The 19,383-nt window shown below is 43.2% G+C and overlaps 1 protein-coding gene across 5 annotated transcripts; it reads right to left on the reverse strand.

The window, feature by feature from the left end:
• Nucleotides 1-877: 877 nt before the first annotated feature.
• EFCAB14 (EF-hand calcium binding domain 14) lies at nt 878-18,960 on the reverse strand. 5 transcript variants are annotated; one of them, XM_055814983.1, is made up of 12 exons: nt 18,545-18,959; nt 17,524-17,672; nt 14,063-14,208; nt 13,625-13,711; nt 12,098-12,196; nt 7,727-7,837; nt 6,753-6,833; nt 5,698-5,880; nt 4,973-5,053; nt 3,663-3,774; nt 2,700-2,831; nt 878-1,837 (listed from the first exon to the last, which is right to left on the reverse strand). In XM_055814983.1, exons 1-12 carry the CDS (start codon nt 18,718-18,720, stop codon nt 1,662-1,664), a joined length of 1,533 nt encoding a protein of 510 aa, XP_055670958.1. In that variant the 5' UTR covers nt 18,721-18,959; the 3' UTR covers nt 878-1,661. The 5 variants fall into 5 exon arrangements, with proteins under 5 accessions (XP_055670958.1, XP_055670960.1, XP_055670961.1 ...); XM_055814985.1 differs by lacking the exon at nt 7,727-7,837 and having other exon boundaries at nt 18,545-18,960; XM_055814986.1 differs by lacking the exon at nt 2,700-2,831 and having other exon boundaries at nt 18,545-18,960.
• Between the last annotated feature and the right edge of the window lie 423 nt (nt 18,961-19,383).

Below are 19,383 nucleotides of genomic sequence, written 5' to 3' on the forward strand. Positions count from 1 at the left end.
GTTTTTAAACACTGTGTTCTCAGCATCACAGCAAAAGCATTTCTGTATTGGGTCACATCTGCATTACCCAAACAGGATAGAAGAGCAACAGTGAAAGAAGCCTGGGCAATGGGTAACAGGGTTCTGTTTTGTACATTCCTTCACTGATTCAATACTTCCAGAATACAATTATTCAGAAAACATCCAGTCTAAAGTTATATAAAAGTCAACAATTATGAACTGACTTCCACATAAACTGATGTTTCGATGAGGCAGGCAACTTCAGTTCACTAATCATGCAAAATACTCCCAACAAGATCAGTGATATTTCTGAGCAAAATCATTCAACTAGGCCCTGATTTAGCCTGCAAGAGAATCCCTTCTGCAAAAGTAACATTCTGTGGTCCAGAAGGTTATAAACACACTCCGCGTTTAGATCTACTGGCATAATCAAACCCTGAGGTTCCTCTGTAGTAAGGAAACCTCCCTTACAAAGCACATGTCAGCAGAGAATACCGATGTGATTGCACACTCCTGCACTGCTTTTATACCTTCCTGTTGACAAGAACACCAAAGGTAAAGGCACCAAGAAGTGTTCACGTTCACATTAGACGGGAAACAGCCCCCAAGTCTACTCTGGGCCTTTCCTGCCTGCTCGCACTTCTAGTGACCAGGAGCTTTACTCAGGACACTTCAGAGTGGCCCAAACAGTGGACGGAAAAAACCAGCAGCATCAGCAACCCTGTTCAAACATCTCTAGTGCCCAGTCAGTGAGACCGTCAGCACGCAGCTGACTGTACCCAAGGCATGAACGATTCAGGTGTTGCTCAGCAGGCTGCACTGTGGACTTTTACCTCATAAGCATCTGTTAAAAGTTATTCAGTACTTACTTTAAAAAAAAAAAAACAGATAGGCTCATCTCACAAAATGTAATCTGTACACAATACAGCAAAGCTCAAAGAATGCTGAAGTGAAAGCCCAAGCACTTGGGAGGTAATTGCTCCTATAGGCTCATGATATAAAAACACTTTCAACTGTTCCCTCTAAAAATAAATCCTGCTATAGATGGGCATGTTTTACTACTCCTGCTTTCTTCTGATCGAGTCCAAACTCATTCACGCTTATACTCAGTCAAAGTTAGAAATTTAGCTGAAATTCTTAACCACCCCTTTTAGGCTTCATCTCTCATGATAAACAGCTTACTACCAACACAGCCCCTGACACAAACTTCCCCTTAAATATGCATAATTTACTCTATTTCAAATATATACAAGCAGAAGTAGCCCATCTTTACAAGACAGATTTCCTTCTACCCTAAAGTGCAGCTCTCTAATTTAAGGCAAATTTCAGTGAAATATAAAACCATAGTTTTATTTTAGTATGTACACATTTTAAATTAAAAACAAAGACTCCCTTAAGAAGGAAAGAATGAGAGGAAAATGTTTCCAAGTTTGGGAATTTTCTGGATTTTAACACAGTCCCAATATTATGTCCTATCAACATAGAAATTTGTAAATTTCTTTTCAATAACTGCAGATGAAAAAAGAGGTGGCAATGTGTACAGTAATTTAGCTCCAAAGATCAGTAAAACACTGGGAAAGTGCAGACATAAGTTTTTCATGTCCCGTAGTTTCCTTTAGCTACAGTAGCATCCATCAGCATCACCCTTCTAAACATATATCCTATACACCTAATGCTAATCTCAGTTCTTGTAATGAGTATTTCTCATCTCCATCTATGTCAAATTTCTTAAAGCTCTGTGACTCTTCAGCTGTAGAGCCAAGCAGCTTTTGAAGATCTTCATGCGACAGTTTTCCATCAGCATCTTCAGTTGCTTTTTCAAACAAATTCTGAAGATCTGCAAAAGGAACAAGGATTGAAAAGTAGATCCTTTAAATACACAGGAATATCCTATAAGCTGCTCTTCCAGTTTTACTGCACTGTGTCTTACTACCTAGTAATTAAATAAAGCATGCTCAAGTATGGAGTTTGCCTTCTGCGTTGTCACAAGCTGTCAGTAACAATTTAGGAGAGGGGAAAAAAAAAAAAGCATGAACATCTCTGGATTAAATTACATTAAAAAAGTAACCCCTATCTCTGTTCTCAACTAATACCCCATTCTACAACCACTAACTGCATACAGATGCAGTTATCCTCCACAAAAGCAAGCTCTGAATGACTGTTGCTATGCCAACAGCACAGATGACATAAAGGGAAAAGTGTCTATTCATTTCCTGATGCAAAGCATTGCCCTTTCAGTAGCTGAAGAGACTGAACAGCAAGATCCAGAAACCATTCATTTGACCAGGCAGTGTTCCCTTAAAAAAAAAAAAACACACACCCCCTTCCAAAATATAGACACTTATACCTACTTCACTTTCCTTCAGCAGCCTAATTCTGCCCTTGACTTCTCCCCCAGTCTCTGGGGCGCTTGGTGTAATACTTTGGCACTCAAAACAATCATAATTCTCTTATAATGCACACTCCTGTTTAAATCCCAGTTTCTTTTCTTTTACATGCTACTCTTTCCTTTTAGTTTTGTTTTTGGGGTTTTTTAATTACTACTTTTTTTTTTAAATCTGTAGTTCTCCAGCTTTTAAAATTGACCTCAGTTCTCCCAGAATGCCCAGCCGCACTGCCATAGTCCTAGTTATATTTATCTCCTAAACATTTATATGAAATATTCAGAAAAAGAAGAGGTCAGCCTAGAAAGGACATACCTTTGATGCTGGAAATTCCTGGTAAGGACAGATGTCTCAGCTGTCCATTACCCTCTGTGTTGCCATCAGCTGACCTTGAAGCCAGCCTTGAAAGGTCTGTGGGCTTTGCTGTAGTACTCAGACTACTTTCAACTGTTACAAAACAATTTCTATTAGTCTTACTAATTCCACAGAATTGCAGTTAGCAAAACAAAAAATGTGATATAACTGATTTATTTTTTTTCATCACAGATGCAAAATAATTTCAGAATACAGCAGTGTTGTCGCCTTTCACTAGTAACTGGAAGAATAGAAGGAAACTTTTTTGGATAGTTACATAGCTTTAATCTTTCATGCTGTACTAGATGTATAATTGTAAACCCCATACAAAGAATGACTTGGAAACACTTTCTCCTTCCCAGTCTGAAAGTGCTGAACAAGCTTTATTAAGCAAATGACATCTGCCCACCTGGGTTGTTTTCACTTAGTCAGTGGAGGTATCTGTCTTCCCTAACAGCAAGGTCTAAACTTCCAAGCTGCTGCTTTGCAAATTAACAACAAGCACAGTTCTAGTGTAATGAGGTATTTCAAATCTTATCTTCGGCACTACCTGAATATATACAGCAAAAGTGCAGAACTGAGACAAGTCAGCACAGAGGCAGACCTTTCCTCTACATTACACTTAGATTTTGAAAAAGCAAAAATACATGTTACTGGGTATAAATTCCAACAGATTAATCACTGTATGTCTTCAAATACAAGCTACTGATGCATGTGAATCCTGCTATACACAGGCAAAGTCACCTTCAAACTGGACTATATATAGTTTTCTGTTTTAGAGCCATCAGTTTCTGACCACTTCAACAGAAATAATCTTCACAAAGTCTTAAGGAACAGACTAAATTATGCACCTTCACCAGTTATTCTTTGAAATGACAAGGGAACTTTCAGGTTTATGGATTACTATTACATGACAATTCTTACCATTCTTTGATGTCTCAATAGATCTGTCGTTTTCTGGCTTGCCTGTGAGAACACCAAGCAGTTGAAGCTTCTCTCTTAGTATTGATACCTGAGAATCTCTAGTCCCTGTTTCCTGCATACATAGGAAAAAATTTCTTAAAAAGCACCCCTTCAGCAGATGGAGATCAGGAAAAGTAGTAATTTAAAATTTCTAAGTACTTGGGGAGGTCGCCAGGCTGATCAAAGTTTACAACGCTAAACAAGATTTTAAAATGAATAAATTAAATAATAATTTTTAAGAAATCTATGGAAAGATGTAAGGAATAAATTCACATGGCCTGTAAGAAAACAACAGAATCAGTACCTCTACCAGAAAACTATTTAGCAGGCACTGATTTCAAAAGAATCTGACATTTAGTTTCTGTATTTCTTACACAAATGAGCAAGACTGAAAAATCATAATATAGAACAGTCAAACATACTTAGAGCAAACATCTATACATTAATTGAATGCATAATTGTTTGAAACGTTTGCCTGTAGTACTGACTACCTTGGTGCGGGACTCACTGTATCTCTGTCAAAGTAAAAACACCCCATTTTTTAATCTGGAGCTCTTTTGCTCTTTTTGTGAGTAGGTTCCAGATGACAGGCTGAGTTCACATCGATTCAAACCTAGAACTGACAGTGCAGCCAGTTCACTCACCTGCCTTCTTTCCAGAATATGGGACACTAAGAACTCAGCAGCACTGCCTCTTATCCCCAGCCCACAGTGTGGCCATTCAGTCAGTCTGTTAAACACGCTCACAGCCAGTCAACAGATCATTACCGAGAGGTAGCCTTTCATCAATTCCTAGGCTCCGCTAGCGCAAAGGTTCTCTAAGTCATCCAGGTTTGAAAACTTTCCTGGGATAAATGCTGCAACCTCATTTGCAGTGTGAACCCACAATGGCTGGGCTAGTTTTGCTGAGCGCATGGCAATGAGTACACAAATGAGCTGGCTGCCAGAGTTCCCTGTTCTGCCGGACCGAGGTCTGAACCTCCCAGGATTCTTTCAGCTCCACGGGAAGGATATTACGGCAGCCCTGCTATGCTATCCCAGATGTAGTCAGAACAGCAATACTATTACAACTTTTCTTCCATCCTAATTAGCTTCCTGTCCCCAAAATGGGGTGGATAAGCTGTCCTTCTACTCTGGCCTTTGTTTTAAAAGAAACTTGATCAGATTAGCCTGTTTGCAGATCTTTCCTCAATTAAGTCACATTTAAAACATGACTATGAAGACAACAAAATGCTCTACTAATCCAGTGTAATTTGTGTTTCCTTACTTTACCTTCAGTTCTTTATTTGAATGAGTTTCATTATCTAGTTGATCTTCATTTTCCATTTTTGGAGAGGTAGTTGCATCATTCCCCTGCAGGAAAAACAGAGGAGAGCAGAGTTCATTCATGTACTTATTTTCTACAATGTAATTTCTTTCCTTCAAATTTGGCAGGCATGAAGCAGGAAAAAACAGGACAAATACGTGCTAGAATGAACATGAAGACAGTAGTTTATGTAATTTACCACAGCAACATCAGAATATTCCTTATTGCTAAACACACAGAACATGTTCTCAGAGACTGGCCCCAGTATGGCATAAAGAAAGTACTGGAAGGACTTCAGAACATATTAATGTTTTGGTTAAGGATCTTTTTCTAAGCATTTAAGCATCGCAGGACAATCCAGAGGCCCACCTAGGTCCTCCAAAAAACCCTGCCACAGCGCCTTCCTAAAACAGTTAGAGGTTTGTGAATCCCATCCCATCAAGCAGTCATACAAGTCTTAGATGTCACAGCGTTTGGGATAGTCTTCTGTAGATTCTGCAGAGAAGAAATCACTACTTCAGAGCTACTCTCAACGTTGGTTATCCGTTCAGAAATATGGAATAAATTCCAACCTGTCTCAAGTTTCATTTTGACATTTTCTTTCGTTAGGTTTGAAAAGTTATCTATGTAGTGTATAGAAAGTACTGAAACTACTAGCCTGAGTAGACAACCTTAGTCATCAAATACTTACCGCACTGGTAGACAAGTTCTCTCTTTTGTCCAGATTATTCACAGCAAGAGGAGAGTTTTCTAACAGCATAACCCTCCGGCTAAGGTTACCAATGGCTGAATCCACGTTTAGAAGCTTGATGTCATTCAACTTTTGGTACGCCACTACAGCATTACTTAGCTCTTCCAAAGCTGCATGCAGTGACTACATAGTGAAATATAAAACCAGCACATGTCAGTTTACTCAACCTCTGCAGCACTCTTGCTATTAACAACATGGTGACTGACCCAGTTTAACTGGGCAGACTTCAAACTGGCTCTCCACCAACACCACTGAAAACATCCAACTGGAAGCTTCCAGAATGCTATTCCAGCTTTCAAACTTTAAAACTCAGATTCTTCCTCAGGGCTAACCTCTTTGTTGCCAATGTAATCACTTCAGCTGTGCCAGCAAACACAGAAAGCCTATTCATCTTAATTTCCAGGGCAAGCTTAGTAACTACATCAACTACTTTTTTCCCAGGAAAACAGGTATTAGGCATATTAATATACAAGATTAATTTTTGAGGAAAATATTGACTGCATTAAATGTAAATAAATGCAGTCATTCCATTCCAACCCATTCAGCTAAACACCCACATATGTTACCATTTTTCCTTGTAGCTGAATCCCCACTTTCCACACCTTATTACATTGAGGGTAACTCAGTACGTGTCACTCCCAAATTTGCTCGGATTGGTGAGTACCTGCCATAAAATCTGTTCCATAAAAAGCCTTTAACTAATTTCCATTTACATAAGCAAAGTACACCTAAGATTTGTTGGATATCCACTTCAGTCTTTTTACTCCTCACCCAGTTAGAATACAAAAAAGACACTCTCAGACTAGGGTACTTTCCTGTTTGCACGTACACAGGAACAAACTACAGCAAAATAAACTTATATTTTGTTTTGAAGGATGCTATCTGTACTGTCTTGATAAAAACGCCTACTTTCTTGCACACTATGGTACTGCAAAACACAAATTCACATATCATGATATTTGTACCAATATTCTTTATGCAAGAGAGAAAAATACCTTTTTGCAGTTTTCTGTCTGATTTCTCTCAGTCCTTGGCACAACAGTGGAGGGAAGTGAAGGTATCTGTTTTAATTCCTTCTAAGGAAAGAAATAGAAAATTATGTTACAAAATGGCTGTAAAAAAGCCAAAAAACTCAGCTTTTAATCAGTGGCAGGCTACAGCTGAGGATGTTTTGCTACAATTATAGTCACTCATGTCTGTTGCGCATACAGTATTTTAAAAAGGCTAATGCAGAGTTTTCTCTTTCAAACACATAAGGTCCAAATTTATTTTAATTAAACACTCCTAATTATCTCTTCTCTCTTTAATGAAGTATTATGATACACATTTCACTGCTACCATACACACTACCATATCTGCAATGTTTTCGTAGCACCCCCTACTGAAGCAAGTTTTATATTGTGTCTAATTCAGATTTTATCTGCAAGTGTTCTTATTAAAGTAATACTGTAATACTGTATTGTAGTTTAGATGAAAAATTTAATTATTGGTTCAGTTTGCTAACTCCAAGAGAGAGGTCAGTATAAATACAGTGAGTAGTTTCTGGTAAAGACGGTCAGTAATTTCATCCCTATACACATCCTTAATTCAACCAACAAACTATCTCAACGCTTCCACCATCCCCAGATCCTAAGACAGTGCCGACAGCTACCATGAAGCAGCGCCCTGCATCACAGAAGCAGAGATTCCCAAGGCTCCACACCTGTGTAGTAGGAAGCAAAAAATCTGCAGGATAGGAAGTGTAGTAGAGACCAACAATTCTGGTTCCAGAGAAATACACACTTGGTACCATACAGGAGATGCCACACAAGGATAAGAAGATTAGCTTATTAATGCACCAACCAGCACCTACCGAAACTGCAAAAGTATTTCAAAGGCATAAGGCAGAACTCCACACAGTTCTTAAATTTGCTTCATATTAGGCATGTCAACTGTGAAAATGCAGTGTTAATTCAGTACTTTTTCTTACCACGTCATTCTGGAGTATTTCTATGGATTTCTTGTATTCTTCAATAGCTGTCTGGATATTTTCAACATCATGAGAAACACTGGTAAGTGTGCTACCTATGTTCGCTACAGTCTGGAATAAAGAAGATGACAAAAATCTCAGCCTTCCTCAAACTGCACTGTCCCAAAGTTTCCATCTGCCAAACACAATGTTTTGTTAGTGAAGCTGCAGGCAGACTGCCACAAAAACTAGCACGTGAATTTGAAGTATTCAGAACTTTGTTTGCAGACAAAATTGTGAATTATACCCATCGCACCTCCAGGCCAATAAGCAAAGACACACTCTATATCATATGAACTAGATAACCAAAATTACAAGTTTGCTACTCCCACTTCCAAAACAATACAAATGTTCTGGCATTAATTAAAAAAATAATAATCCTGGTATGAAGACATCTTGCCTCCTCTCTACATGGGAGTATTTGTATTGAATACAAGTATGCTGACATGACCCGATTTACCCTGCCTTAATTGCCTTCCAGGGCTACCCATCAGACACATATGCTGCAAAACTAGTCTGCTTAAAGGTCGCAGGTTAAATTTTCGAACAAGTATTGCCTTTTTTAAAATGAAAGAACAGATCTGAAGCATCAGAAAAGCCCTCGTGAATTCTGCAGGTACAGTCAATGTGCTCTGACACAGTTCCTTTGCTCCTGACTGCTCCTACCACATGCCTCCCTTGCCTTCACCTATGTGAACTTCCTCAACTCCCAGCTCTAACTTTAGAAAGTTACTGTTCTGAAAATTGGTGTTCTAGCAGCTGACAGCATAGCACCCATCAGAGTCAGACTGTCAGCTAGCCCATCCACAAACATTCCTGAAAGTTACAGTAACAGGACAGAGCATATGCTTCTCATTCCATATGTAATACTTCCTTCAATTGTTAAAACAAACAGAACCCATCTAAAAATTGCCTTTTCCTATAACCCTGTTATAAGCTCTTAAGGGGCTGAAGTGACCCTCTAGCTATCCAGACTGTGTGGATATTGTTTGAATACAAGTCTTTCTCCAGCTCTTCATTTTACAAGTCTGAACACAGGTTCAGTAAGCAATGTCTCTGCCCTGGAAGACTTCAGGACGCACTTAGCACCTTTCATCAGTCTGAACACAGGACACTGTCCAACAGGATTCCCTCAGTAATCCTTCAGGACTCAACAGCAGCAAGCAGCTCCCCATTTCCAAGAACAGTACCTACTTGGAAAAAGGCTTAAAAAACCCAAAATTCTCTTCTAAAGATAGCAGCCTTTTCACAGAATCATAAAATCGTTCAGCTTGGAAAAGGCATTTAAGATCATCAAGTCCAACCATTAACCTGGCACTGCCAAGTCCACCACCAAACCACGTCCCCAAGCACCACATCTCCAGGCCTTTTAAATGCCTCCAGGGATGGTGACTCCAACACGTCCCCACACAGCCTGTTCCAGTGCCTCACAGCCCTTTCGGTGAAGACATTTCCCCCAACATCCAATGTACACCTCCCCTGGTGCAACTCGAGGCCATTTCCTCGTGTCCTGTCGCTTGTTACATGGGAGAAGAGACCGACCCCCACCTGGCTGCAGCCTCCCGTCAGGGAGCTGTAGCGAGCGATAAGGTCTCCCCTCAGCCGCCTTTTCCCCAGGCCAAACAGCCCCAGTTCCCTCAGCTGCTCCTCACAAGACTTGTAAGGTCTCTTAAGACCTTCACCAGCCCCGCTGCCCGTCCCTGGACACGCTCCAGCACCTCAGCGTCCCTCTTGTAGTGAGGGGCCCAAACCCAGACACGGGATTCGAGGTGCAGCAGGGGGACAATCACGGCCCTGGTCCTGCTGGCCACGCTGGTTTGGATACCAGCCAGGGTGCTGTTGGCCACCTGGGCACACCGCTGGCTCCTGTTCAGCGGCTGCCCACCAGCCCCCCCAGGCCCTTTCCCACCGGGCAGTCCCAGCCCCCTGCCCCAGCCCGTAGCACTGGTGGGGCTGGTGTGACCCCAGCGCAGGACCCGGCACTGAGACCTGTAGACCCTCACACCACTGGCCTCGGCCCATCGGTCCAGCCTGCCCAGATCCCTCTGCAGAGCCTCCTGCCCTCCAGCAGATCCACACTCCCACCCAACCTGGTGCTGTCCGCAAACTGACTGGGGGTGCGCTCGATCCCCCCCCAGGTCGTCGATGAAGGCATTAACGGGCCTGGCCCAGCACTGAGCCCTGGGGAACACCCCTTGTGACCGGCTGCCAGCGGGATGTAACTCCATCCTCCACCACCTTTGGGCTCGGCTGTGCAGCCAGCTTTTTACCCAGCAAACAGGACACTCGTCCAAGCCATGAGCAGCCAGTTTCCCCAGGAGAATGCTGCAGGAAACTGTGTCAAAGGCTTCACGAAAGTCTAGGCAGACAACATCCACAGCCTCTCCCTCATCGACTCAGCAGGTCACTTTGTCATAGAAGGAGATCAGGTCAGCCAAGGACCTGCCTTTCATAAACCCATGCTGACTGGGCCTGATCCCCTGGTTGTCCTGTACGTGCTGTGTGACAGCACTCAGGGTTATCTGCTCCATAAGCTTCCCCAGCACAGAGGTCAGGCTGGCAGGCCTGTAGCTCCCCAGACCTTCCTTCTGGCCCTTCTTGTAGCAAGGCGTCACAGTGGCTAACCTCCAGTCAACTGGGGCCAGCCCAGTGAGCCAGGACTGCTGATAGACTATTTCTTCCAAGGCAGGTAATTTCAAAACCAGCTGGATACAAGGGACAGTTGAGCACGTGACTTCACCAAAAGCCAGGCTACTCACCTACACACACCGAAGTTCTCCTGCGTGACAGGAGGTAGTACAGCAGGCACACAGAAGTCAAAAAAGTCCAAGTCTTGAAATCTATTGCTTTTCATTAACATGACACATACAAACCATTAGAAATACTGTATTTAAACTTCTAAATACTTTTTCCACACTCAACACCTCGCAGTATATCTCCCAGCTCTGTTTTATTTTATCAACCTACCAAAAACGTAAAGGCAAGCAAGATAGCATCAAGAGAGCAGTGGAAACAGATGCCACATGTAACACCTTCCTTAGACTCAACAGCTGAGACTGGAAAGAACTCAAAATTCCCAAGACCTTTGATATCCATGAAGCATGAGTAAGGATGGACTTATCTGAAAATAAAAAAGCCTTGCTCTTCAGGAGATCCTTGCAAGAGAAACCTGTTGGCCTAACACTTGATCCTGACAGTACTGAAGGCAGCAAGGTGACAAGGTGTTTCTGTATGTTTACTATTTTATATATATATATACACATACACACACAAATAAAGTAGGTGGAGGTTCCAGACTAGGTACTGCATAGACTTACTTCTGATATAACAATGAAAAACCAGCATGCTTATAACAGCAAATTAGAGACTTAGGAAACAGCTTTGTACTCCTCCCAGAAAAAGAAATCCGAGCAGCCTGATCAGCCAAACCACACTAATTGCTTTGCATATGACTAGCTTGTTGATTATACATTAATTTTGTAGGGACAGGAAATGAGAAGTGGAAACCCATAAAAGCCACAAAGATGGGAGTGACATTAGGTGTTAGCCCAATATAAATGCTTACTGCTAAACAAACAGAACTGCCATGGAAGAGCTGGGAAAGTTTCAACAAGCCATTCTTTTTACCAGAATGAACAGGACAGTTCTTTGGTAAAGAACGCTCAGCTAAGGCACATGGTAAGACACCATATTAACAGAAGTCACTTTTGAAGTAAGTTTGTGTCACCCAGTAAGATCCATCTTTCAAGGAATTGTCAGAAACCCATCCCAGTACAATTCGTTTTTCTGTGCATGTAGTGAACACCAAGAAAGCTCCCACACAAGTGTTCCAGGCCCACTGCTCCCAAGTTTGACCCCTACAAAACTGTAAACACAGAGCCAGATGTAGAACCATTCACTGCACAAGATGAGGAAATTTTCCAGAAAGCAATCCATTTCCTCTTCCAATTAAAAAAGCCAACAAACCACCTATTTGCAAGCAGAGTTGTAAAACTGCAGACAGACTTTTTGCAAGTGTCAAAGGATACTATGACTAGCAACCCGAAGGAAAGCAACTAGAAAGATCAGCCCCAAGGTAAAGAAATAACAACACGATACAAAAAAATGTGTCTCCAGAAAGGGACAAACAAGGCCTTCCCATTTTTTACCTGCCGTACATTATCACGGGACCATACAACATCAAGTATATGAAGTCAAATTTAGAAACAAGAGAAGCAAACGTTCCTCACATGCAGTTCAGGTAACTCCTGTTGTCAGTGCTGTCTCCAAAAGCCCAGCTGCAGCTTCACAGCACAGAATGCATTTAGCAATAGCCACATTTACAGTACTTGCCTTCTGAAGTTTTTCTACTGTGAGAGGAAGAGAAATCAGATCAGAAGCAGACTTTATGTTGTTTTTGAGATGATTTACTGTTGAGGTCAATAGTGATATCTAAAACGAAAAAGAAATATTTAGAATTAGTCAATGCAATCCCAATTCTGACCTTTCCCAATACTAATGACTTAATGAGTAACATTAAAACATAAGGCAAGACAAAATTATATATGTACACACCCACAAAACACCCATCTCTAGGTTTGCAGTCCTGCCTAGGCTACATTAAAAATATTCTGCCTCTTGCAACAGAAGATGATTTTTTTTTAAACTGAATGAAAACCATAGAAGCCCCTTTTCAATAAGGTACCTTCTGCCTATTTTTCATTCACTCTTTAGAGGCCATTGCCCAAGAAAGATTTAAAAAATTGTGCAAGAAGCCCTTACGTGGAGCAAAGTGTCATCCACGTCGGTATTCAGCAATCAAACCTGCCTGGCAATCCCAACGAAGCCACGCAACTTCTCTAGCTGAGTGACAGGCAAAGAAGATGTACATATCACCCAAACTTCCTGCTACAGAAGTAGAACAGTGACAATCCAGGCACAGCTGGTTAAATTTCTGTCAGCTTTCTGACCCAGAAAGCAAGTTATTCAGTAGGTCTTCAAGATCACTTATTCCAATTGAGAGATTGTCAAATATATTAAAATCAACTACATGCCAGTCATTAATTGCTAATACTATCACTTTAAGATCAATTTGTAGCCATCAGTAGTCAAAACAAAGAAAAATAATTTATTCTCACATGTGGCAACACAAAAATAGAGCAGATAATCCCACTTTCTTCTGGTTAAAAAAAGTTGTTTCCCAAGCTGAGGAAAGGGGCAAGATCCTAATTTTACATTAGACCAATGCTGATCTGCTAGTGTGCAGTTTCCGGTTCCACAGCTGTGAATATTGGCTGAAATAATTCCCAGCAGCAGACCCCAATAGTTCATGGAAAAAAACAGATTTTGATTCCCAGAAGAGTCAGCTCAGACTGCTGCCAGACCCTGAGCTTGAAGGCCTGCAAGAACCACGTGCAAGTATCTTCAACATCCAGTTGCATATGATAGAATTTTAAAAGCGCAATGAAGCGCCTAAATATCTGTGCATAATGCATACTGTCAGATGTCAAAGAAAGCAAGTCAAATTTTTAAATATATTCATGTGCCCCATTAAGCACCTAACCACTGCATAAAACTGAAGAAAACCCAATCTGAGCAGGCATCTTGGTACTCTTAAAAATTAAACACAAAGCACCAGTGTCAGGAAGGGTTCCCCAAACACGCTTCTCAATACCACCAGCTGTGAGCAGCTCTGAACTTCTACCCTCCGAGGCAAGAATTTCACTAAGATCCTTTGCTGGATGCTTGGTTTGAAGCATGAGTTAATACAGAGCTGAAGAAACAGCTTTCTGTTAAGTGGCTTAGTTCTAGCCATGTAAACAGAGCTAAGATTTACACCGGCTCAGATTCTGAGTGTGTATTAGCAGATTTTATACTCACAAGATGCCAGGACTTCATTTGTAGCAACATGAACTCGCACTGATTCAAGTAACTCTTTTCCACGCTTATGAAACACCTGCAGACATTCTTGAGAAATTTGAAAAGTCAAATCTCTCATTATAAGCATCACAATTATTTGGAAGGAAAATTAAGAACTGCACAGTTCTCAGGTTCTTTTAAGTTCTGCCTGAAGTCTTTCTACCAGTTGTGTAATTTCTCTTCTTTGCAATCAGTCTCCAGTCCAACTGGATGCTCAAACTTTTTTTTGCTTCTTTAATAACAAGGCTTATACTCCATTTTAACTTCAAAAATAAGAAAGTTGTGTATGATCACAGAAGTCATAAAAGCTCAGCACTGCACTTGAAATTAGTTTCTGTAAAAATAAATTTTAATTGTATATTTTCTTATTTTTCAAAACCAAGCACTGATCTGTCTCACCTGTTTATTGATCTCTGTGATATTTATCCAAATTTTATTTAGCCCCAGTTCTCCAGTCTCTATTTGTTCTAGTTGCTTTTGCTTCTGCACCAAATCTTCATTCAGTTTAGGAATTTCTTGGAATGATGTCTTTTGATTAGATTCCACTACAAAAATGAAAAAAAAATTAAAAAATACAATAAAAAAAACCAAAATTCCAGGTAAACAACATTGAGAGCAGCAAACAAATTACAAGCAGCAACACTACAGCAGCAAAAGAAGGAAATGTAGTTTCTACATACAAGTTTATCACCCATCCAGAATTGCGTTCATTCAGAATGAGAGCAATTTTTTATTTTAAGAGTACTGATGAGAGAGAACCCAGAGAGACCGTACTAAATTTACCACTTTGCAATAGTATGGTCATTCTGGCAAGCCTCAGCAGGTCTTTATTTAGTGCAGTTATTTTGCACTGCTTTCACAGAGGAACACGAAATAGTAATGGGACTGTGTATCAGAACTGCCAACAGTACCAGGGCAAAGGAGGCACGTGAAGGGAACCTCAGTGCCCTTTTCAAGCCTGCAAAGGGGCTGCTGCTGACCAAGTGAATTCCAAAGAGATTAACGTGATTATAGTTGTTCTGTGTGACAAAGACAAATGGGAAAAAAAAAAAAGTACAAGTTTACACACTAATGTCTATTGGTAAACAAATCAGTAAACAAAGTCCTTGGACAAAGTCAGTTATTACTGCAATTAATACTACAGGAAGGGGGAAACATGCAGTTCAAACCAATTCAAGTGAGCCTCAGAAATGCAGCTCCTCCAGATCTGCAGTGACTAAGCTGTTTAGCTGCAAGCGTCACTAGGCAATCCTAAATCCCTAGGTCCAGGAAACAAATAAGCAGAAGTTTTGAGATGGAGATTCCAGAGTTCTCCAAGATCTGCACCTCTGCCCTGTTACACAGCACTGGAATGCTCCGTAACAAACTGCTATCGCTCTGACCAGACTGCCAAAAGCAGTGGGACCTACGTCATAGGTAGCTGGCAGCTCCCAGAACGAGTTTCCATATCTGACCCATCCAGTCAAAAGGGGACACCTTCAGGAGGGTTCCATGCCCGTGGAGTGGATACCCAAATACATACAACTGGAAGGCTGTGCATCTTCAAAAACCCAGTTTGCTTTTCTTGAAGGAAGTCCTAGAAGTCATTTCTAAGTACAGAGTAACGTGCATTGACCACCCAAGATCCAAACCACGCTTCCAGTTCAGCAAGACCTTGAAAGGTATTTTAGCCAAAACAGATCGGGAGCCAACTGTGCATGTGACACAAGCAGTTCACGCTGAACCTGATCTTTCGGAGGCTCTTGTAGAAAAATTATTTGCTGTTTTGCCACTCTCACTGTGTACAGTGAGACTCCACTTAGGATTTTTTTGCAGTCCTAGGAAGGTTAAGTACTATACACATTCTCTGCATCATTCCTAACAACTGAAGGGAAACACCACAATGACTTCCCCTTATCCCAGACGTACTAGATGCAAAGATGTCTTATTTTTAAAAAGCACTCATACCATACTCAGTTTGTACAAAGGATGGCAGATCATTAACAAATACCGCCACGGCAATCTGCTCTTATGCAGAAAAGGTCTGGATGAAGATTCAGAGGAGGAAGGTTCTTCTTCCAAACTTGTTGTAGGACAGAGAGATCCCGTGCCTTTGTTTCTCCATCCACCAACGCATCTCACCAAGGCACAATGTTACCTTTTGGAACCACATTATTCTTGCTGTCTGCTTTTCTGTGGTTGTTTTTAATGCTGTGCCTCAATATAAAACTCCCATCCAGCTTCTAGGCATGCTATTACAGTGGCAGGGAAACCCAAGACTACCTAATCACTAGATAAAGTATTAAATGCTCAGCTTTTCTATCAGAGCTATTAAGGAGAAAACAAGCACATCTGTGATTGTCAGACAGTAAGCTCAAGAGAGAACAACTGCTTTAACAAAGAGCCTATGTAGAACAGGAACAATGAAACTTAACTACACCAAAGCCAGCAAATGTTGTCATCGTGCAAAACATTTACTGCCGGTACATTCTTGAAGCAGACTAGTCCATGAAAATCGGCAGTCAGCTCACCCAGAACAGAGAAACAGCTACTGCAGGGCTGTTCGGTACGCTCACAGCCACAAAGCAGTGGCTGTAACTGAAGGTATCCTCCATAAGTGGTGAATGCCAATCTATCAACAACTCTTCCAGCTACCCAGCAGGTTCCACCCTAGCAGACAACTCCCCACCTCACCAACCAAAGTTGAAACACCTGAACAGGAAGCCCTGAACAACAACAGCAACAAATTTTTTTTTCTTTTTTTTTTTTTTTATTAAACACACATTTCCTCAATACCTCTTTTACCACACAAGACCACACAAGCAAATCAAACCCTCTGCTTACCTCCAGCCCTAACAGTCTCCTGTAATTTTTTAATTTATTTCACCAGCCTTGTTTTTAAGGTCATCTTCATGTCCTGGGCACAAAAATTTTAAGATGAAGATCAAAGTTAAGGACAAAACTCACAGTCAACAGCGGTGCTCCTCAGGCAAAATGTTACCTACTTAGCCTTCCTGAAGCCACTACAGACTACCTGAATGCTTAAGCTTCACTCTCTCCCACTCCATACACATAGCTCCTCAGCTTACCCTTGCCTTTTTCAACATACAGGATTTTAAATGCTACTAAAATAATGCACCAAAACATATCTTGTGTCCATAGGTGAGGTATAGAGAACAGCAAGCAAGTGAAAGCAAATCTCACGATTTGTTATACCTCACCACTATAGAAGTTATAATACTGAAATCTTACAGAGACAGGGAAAACCTGAGACCTACAAGCAAAATGCTTCACCTTAATGCCATACTTCAAAGTATTAAACATGATGTAACTCCACACCATAAGCAACACAACATAAAAAGTTGGACAAGAACAGGTCAATGCAAGGAAGATAAATATTCAGAGGATACCAAGAAAAAAACACAATACAGAAGCAACATTCAAATTGCAGTCATGCCATAGCAAGTATTAGAAGTTTTTAAAAGAGCTCAAGAAAAGAACATTGTTTTCCATTCAGTGATGCATCACAATCCCCTAGACTGCTTTTATGGAGCTGATCAGAACTTTTTCTTTTTAAATAGGGTCTTTCTTTGGAAGAAAACATTCCCAAAGTCAGGAATTTTAGAAATGTAGGTACAAGCAGCGACAAGCCCAACCAGTCCAACACCCCTGCCCTTGAGAAGATGTAGAGCAGGCAAGAATATATAACATTTGCCTCAGATTCACCCAGCCTCCTACTGTTTTTGGCTTCAGAGGACTCCTCAATTCAGAGGCAGTTCATCTATTCAGTACTTTCAAACTTTGAACAAGCAAGTAGGCAACTAAAGCTCTTCATACTGCCCAAAGCAAATCTGAAATAGCGTAGTTACATTTACACTTACTAGTTCGAAACTTCTCCTTTATTGCATCAAGATCCTCCTTGAGAGCCACCTGCATCCAGACTAAGCCCACACATGCTACCACGCAAGCAGCAAGAATGACAAATGCACACAACGGGTAACAGAACTTGCAGCATCGTAGATAGTCTCCTCTGGATAAAACAAAAAGAACAGCTTACAAATATTCAACAATACACAGAAAAGTTTTATTTTAATGCTGTTCTACCGAAGTAAAGAGCAGTGCTGGAACAGAACACATTTTGGCTGAGAAAAGCTAATAAAGAGGTTTTCCAAGAACAAACAAGGCTATACAGTGAGATCAGGGCTACCACCCTCTGTTCAGTTTATCCTCACGAGACACAACTCGCATACTTAAGAGCAGATGTCAGGTTTCCCTTACTAAAATTTCCTGTTCTGCTCACATAAACTTATGTGAAGAACATCTGCTTGGTAGCTTGAAAAGCAGGCTTCAAGAAAGGGTATTACCATAATGTGATGGCAAGTCCTTCTAGATTACCTTAAACTGTGAAAGTCTGAGTTTCTCTTAAAAAACCCCACCTACTTTGTGTTATTCTTAGAGACCCATTAGTAACGCTGTTTTAACTTAAAAGTTTATTCTTTGGCAAAAGCACATCACATCCATGAGAAAACCAGCCCTCCGCCAGCTCGCAGATACAGGGCTGTGCCACGCCAAGCACACACGGGTAACGGCTCAACACTTCAAGCAGCTGACCCCGAGCTGCTCCAAGGGCTTCGGCTGCGGTAAGCGCCCAACAGAAACGCCGAGAAGAAACGAAAAAAAAGCCAGAGACGGCTCAGACCTGTTTCCACCCCCAGGCAGGCGACCTGCTGGGCCCGACACCCTCGGGGCTGCCCCAGGTTCCTTGGCAGCCCCCTGCGCCCCGCGGCCGCCCCCAGCTCGCCCCGCAGGCGGGCGCCGAGGCGAGGGCTCCCGCGGCGGCAGGGCCGGGGCCCGCAGGCGGGCACGGGGCTCCGCGCCGGCAGGACCGGGCCCGGGACTCACTTGCCGCAGCGGCCCCGCGCCCCCGCGAACTCGTCCTCCTCGGAGCTGGACTCGGAGTCGGAGGCGGGTGGCTCGGTGCGCAGCAGCCGGTGGCCCGAGCCCTTCTTGGCGGGCTTCTTCCTGCGGCCGTCGGCGGCCAGGCCGATGAGGGCGTTCAGCTCCTTCCGCTTCTTCATCCTCTTGTGGGGCGGCGGCGGCGGCACGGCCGGCGGCTGGCTCCCGCCTCCCTCCTCCTCCGCCGCCGCCGCGGCGGCCGCCGCCAGCGCGTCCCGGCTCGCCAGCCTGCGGCCCGGCCGCGGCTACAGGCGTTCCGCGGGGCCGCGGCCGCTGCTCCCCCGCCGGCCCCGCGGCGGCACGCCCGGCCCCGCTACCGCCGCCTGCGCCATGGCTGCTCCCGGCCCCGCCGCCTGCACCTGCCAGCAAACCGCCTTCCCATTGGGCGGCGCGGGACCGCCCCCTCAGGGCTTAAAGGCCCAGGCGCGCCGCCCACGGGGGCCGGGAAAGGCGCGGACGGGTCGCGGGTTCGAGTCGCGCCTCCGGCGGGTGGGACGAGCGGTGAAGGGGCGGCCACCAGCGCGGGGGGCACGGCACGGCACGGCACGGCACGGCTGGTGCCTCCCGCCGCCGTCACCCTCCGCCCCCTCGCCCGCCAGACTGGACGGCGGCCCTTGCTACCGGAGATAACTGTGGCAGGGAAGCGGCGGTACCTGGCAGCTGCCCGCCCTCCGCCTGCCCCAGAGCGCCTCCGGTACCAGCCCCTCGGCTTACCGGGCACCGCCCGGCCAGCCCGGCGCGGCACCCACCGCGCTAACGGCGAGGGCGATGCGGTCCTGGCCGTC

Source organism: Falco peregrinus, chromosome 10 (genome assembly GCF_023634155.1).
Source record: "Falco peregrinus isolate bFalPer1 chromosome 10, bFalPer1.pri, whole genome shotgun sequence".
Taxonomy (NCBI): Eukaryota; Metazoa; Chordata; class Aves; order Falconiformes; family Falconidae; genus Falco; species Falco peregrinus.

Coding starts and splice junctions, on each gene's coding strand:
- EFCAB14 (XM_055814983.1), bottom strand. CDS start 18,720: ATGAAGAAGCGGAAGGAGCTGAACGCCCTCATCGGCCTGGCCGCCGAC. Junction 14,209..17,523: donor AAAGGAGAAGTTTCGAACTA/GTAAGTGTAAAT, acceptor TCATTTTTGTAG/TGGAATCTAATCAAAAGACA. Junction 1,838..2,699: donor AGGAATTTCCAGCATCAAAG/GTATGTCCTTTC, acceptor TTCCTTTTGCAG/ATCTTCAGAATTTGTTTGAA.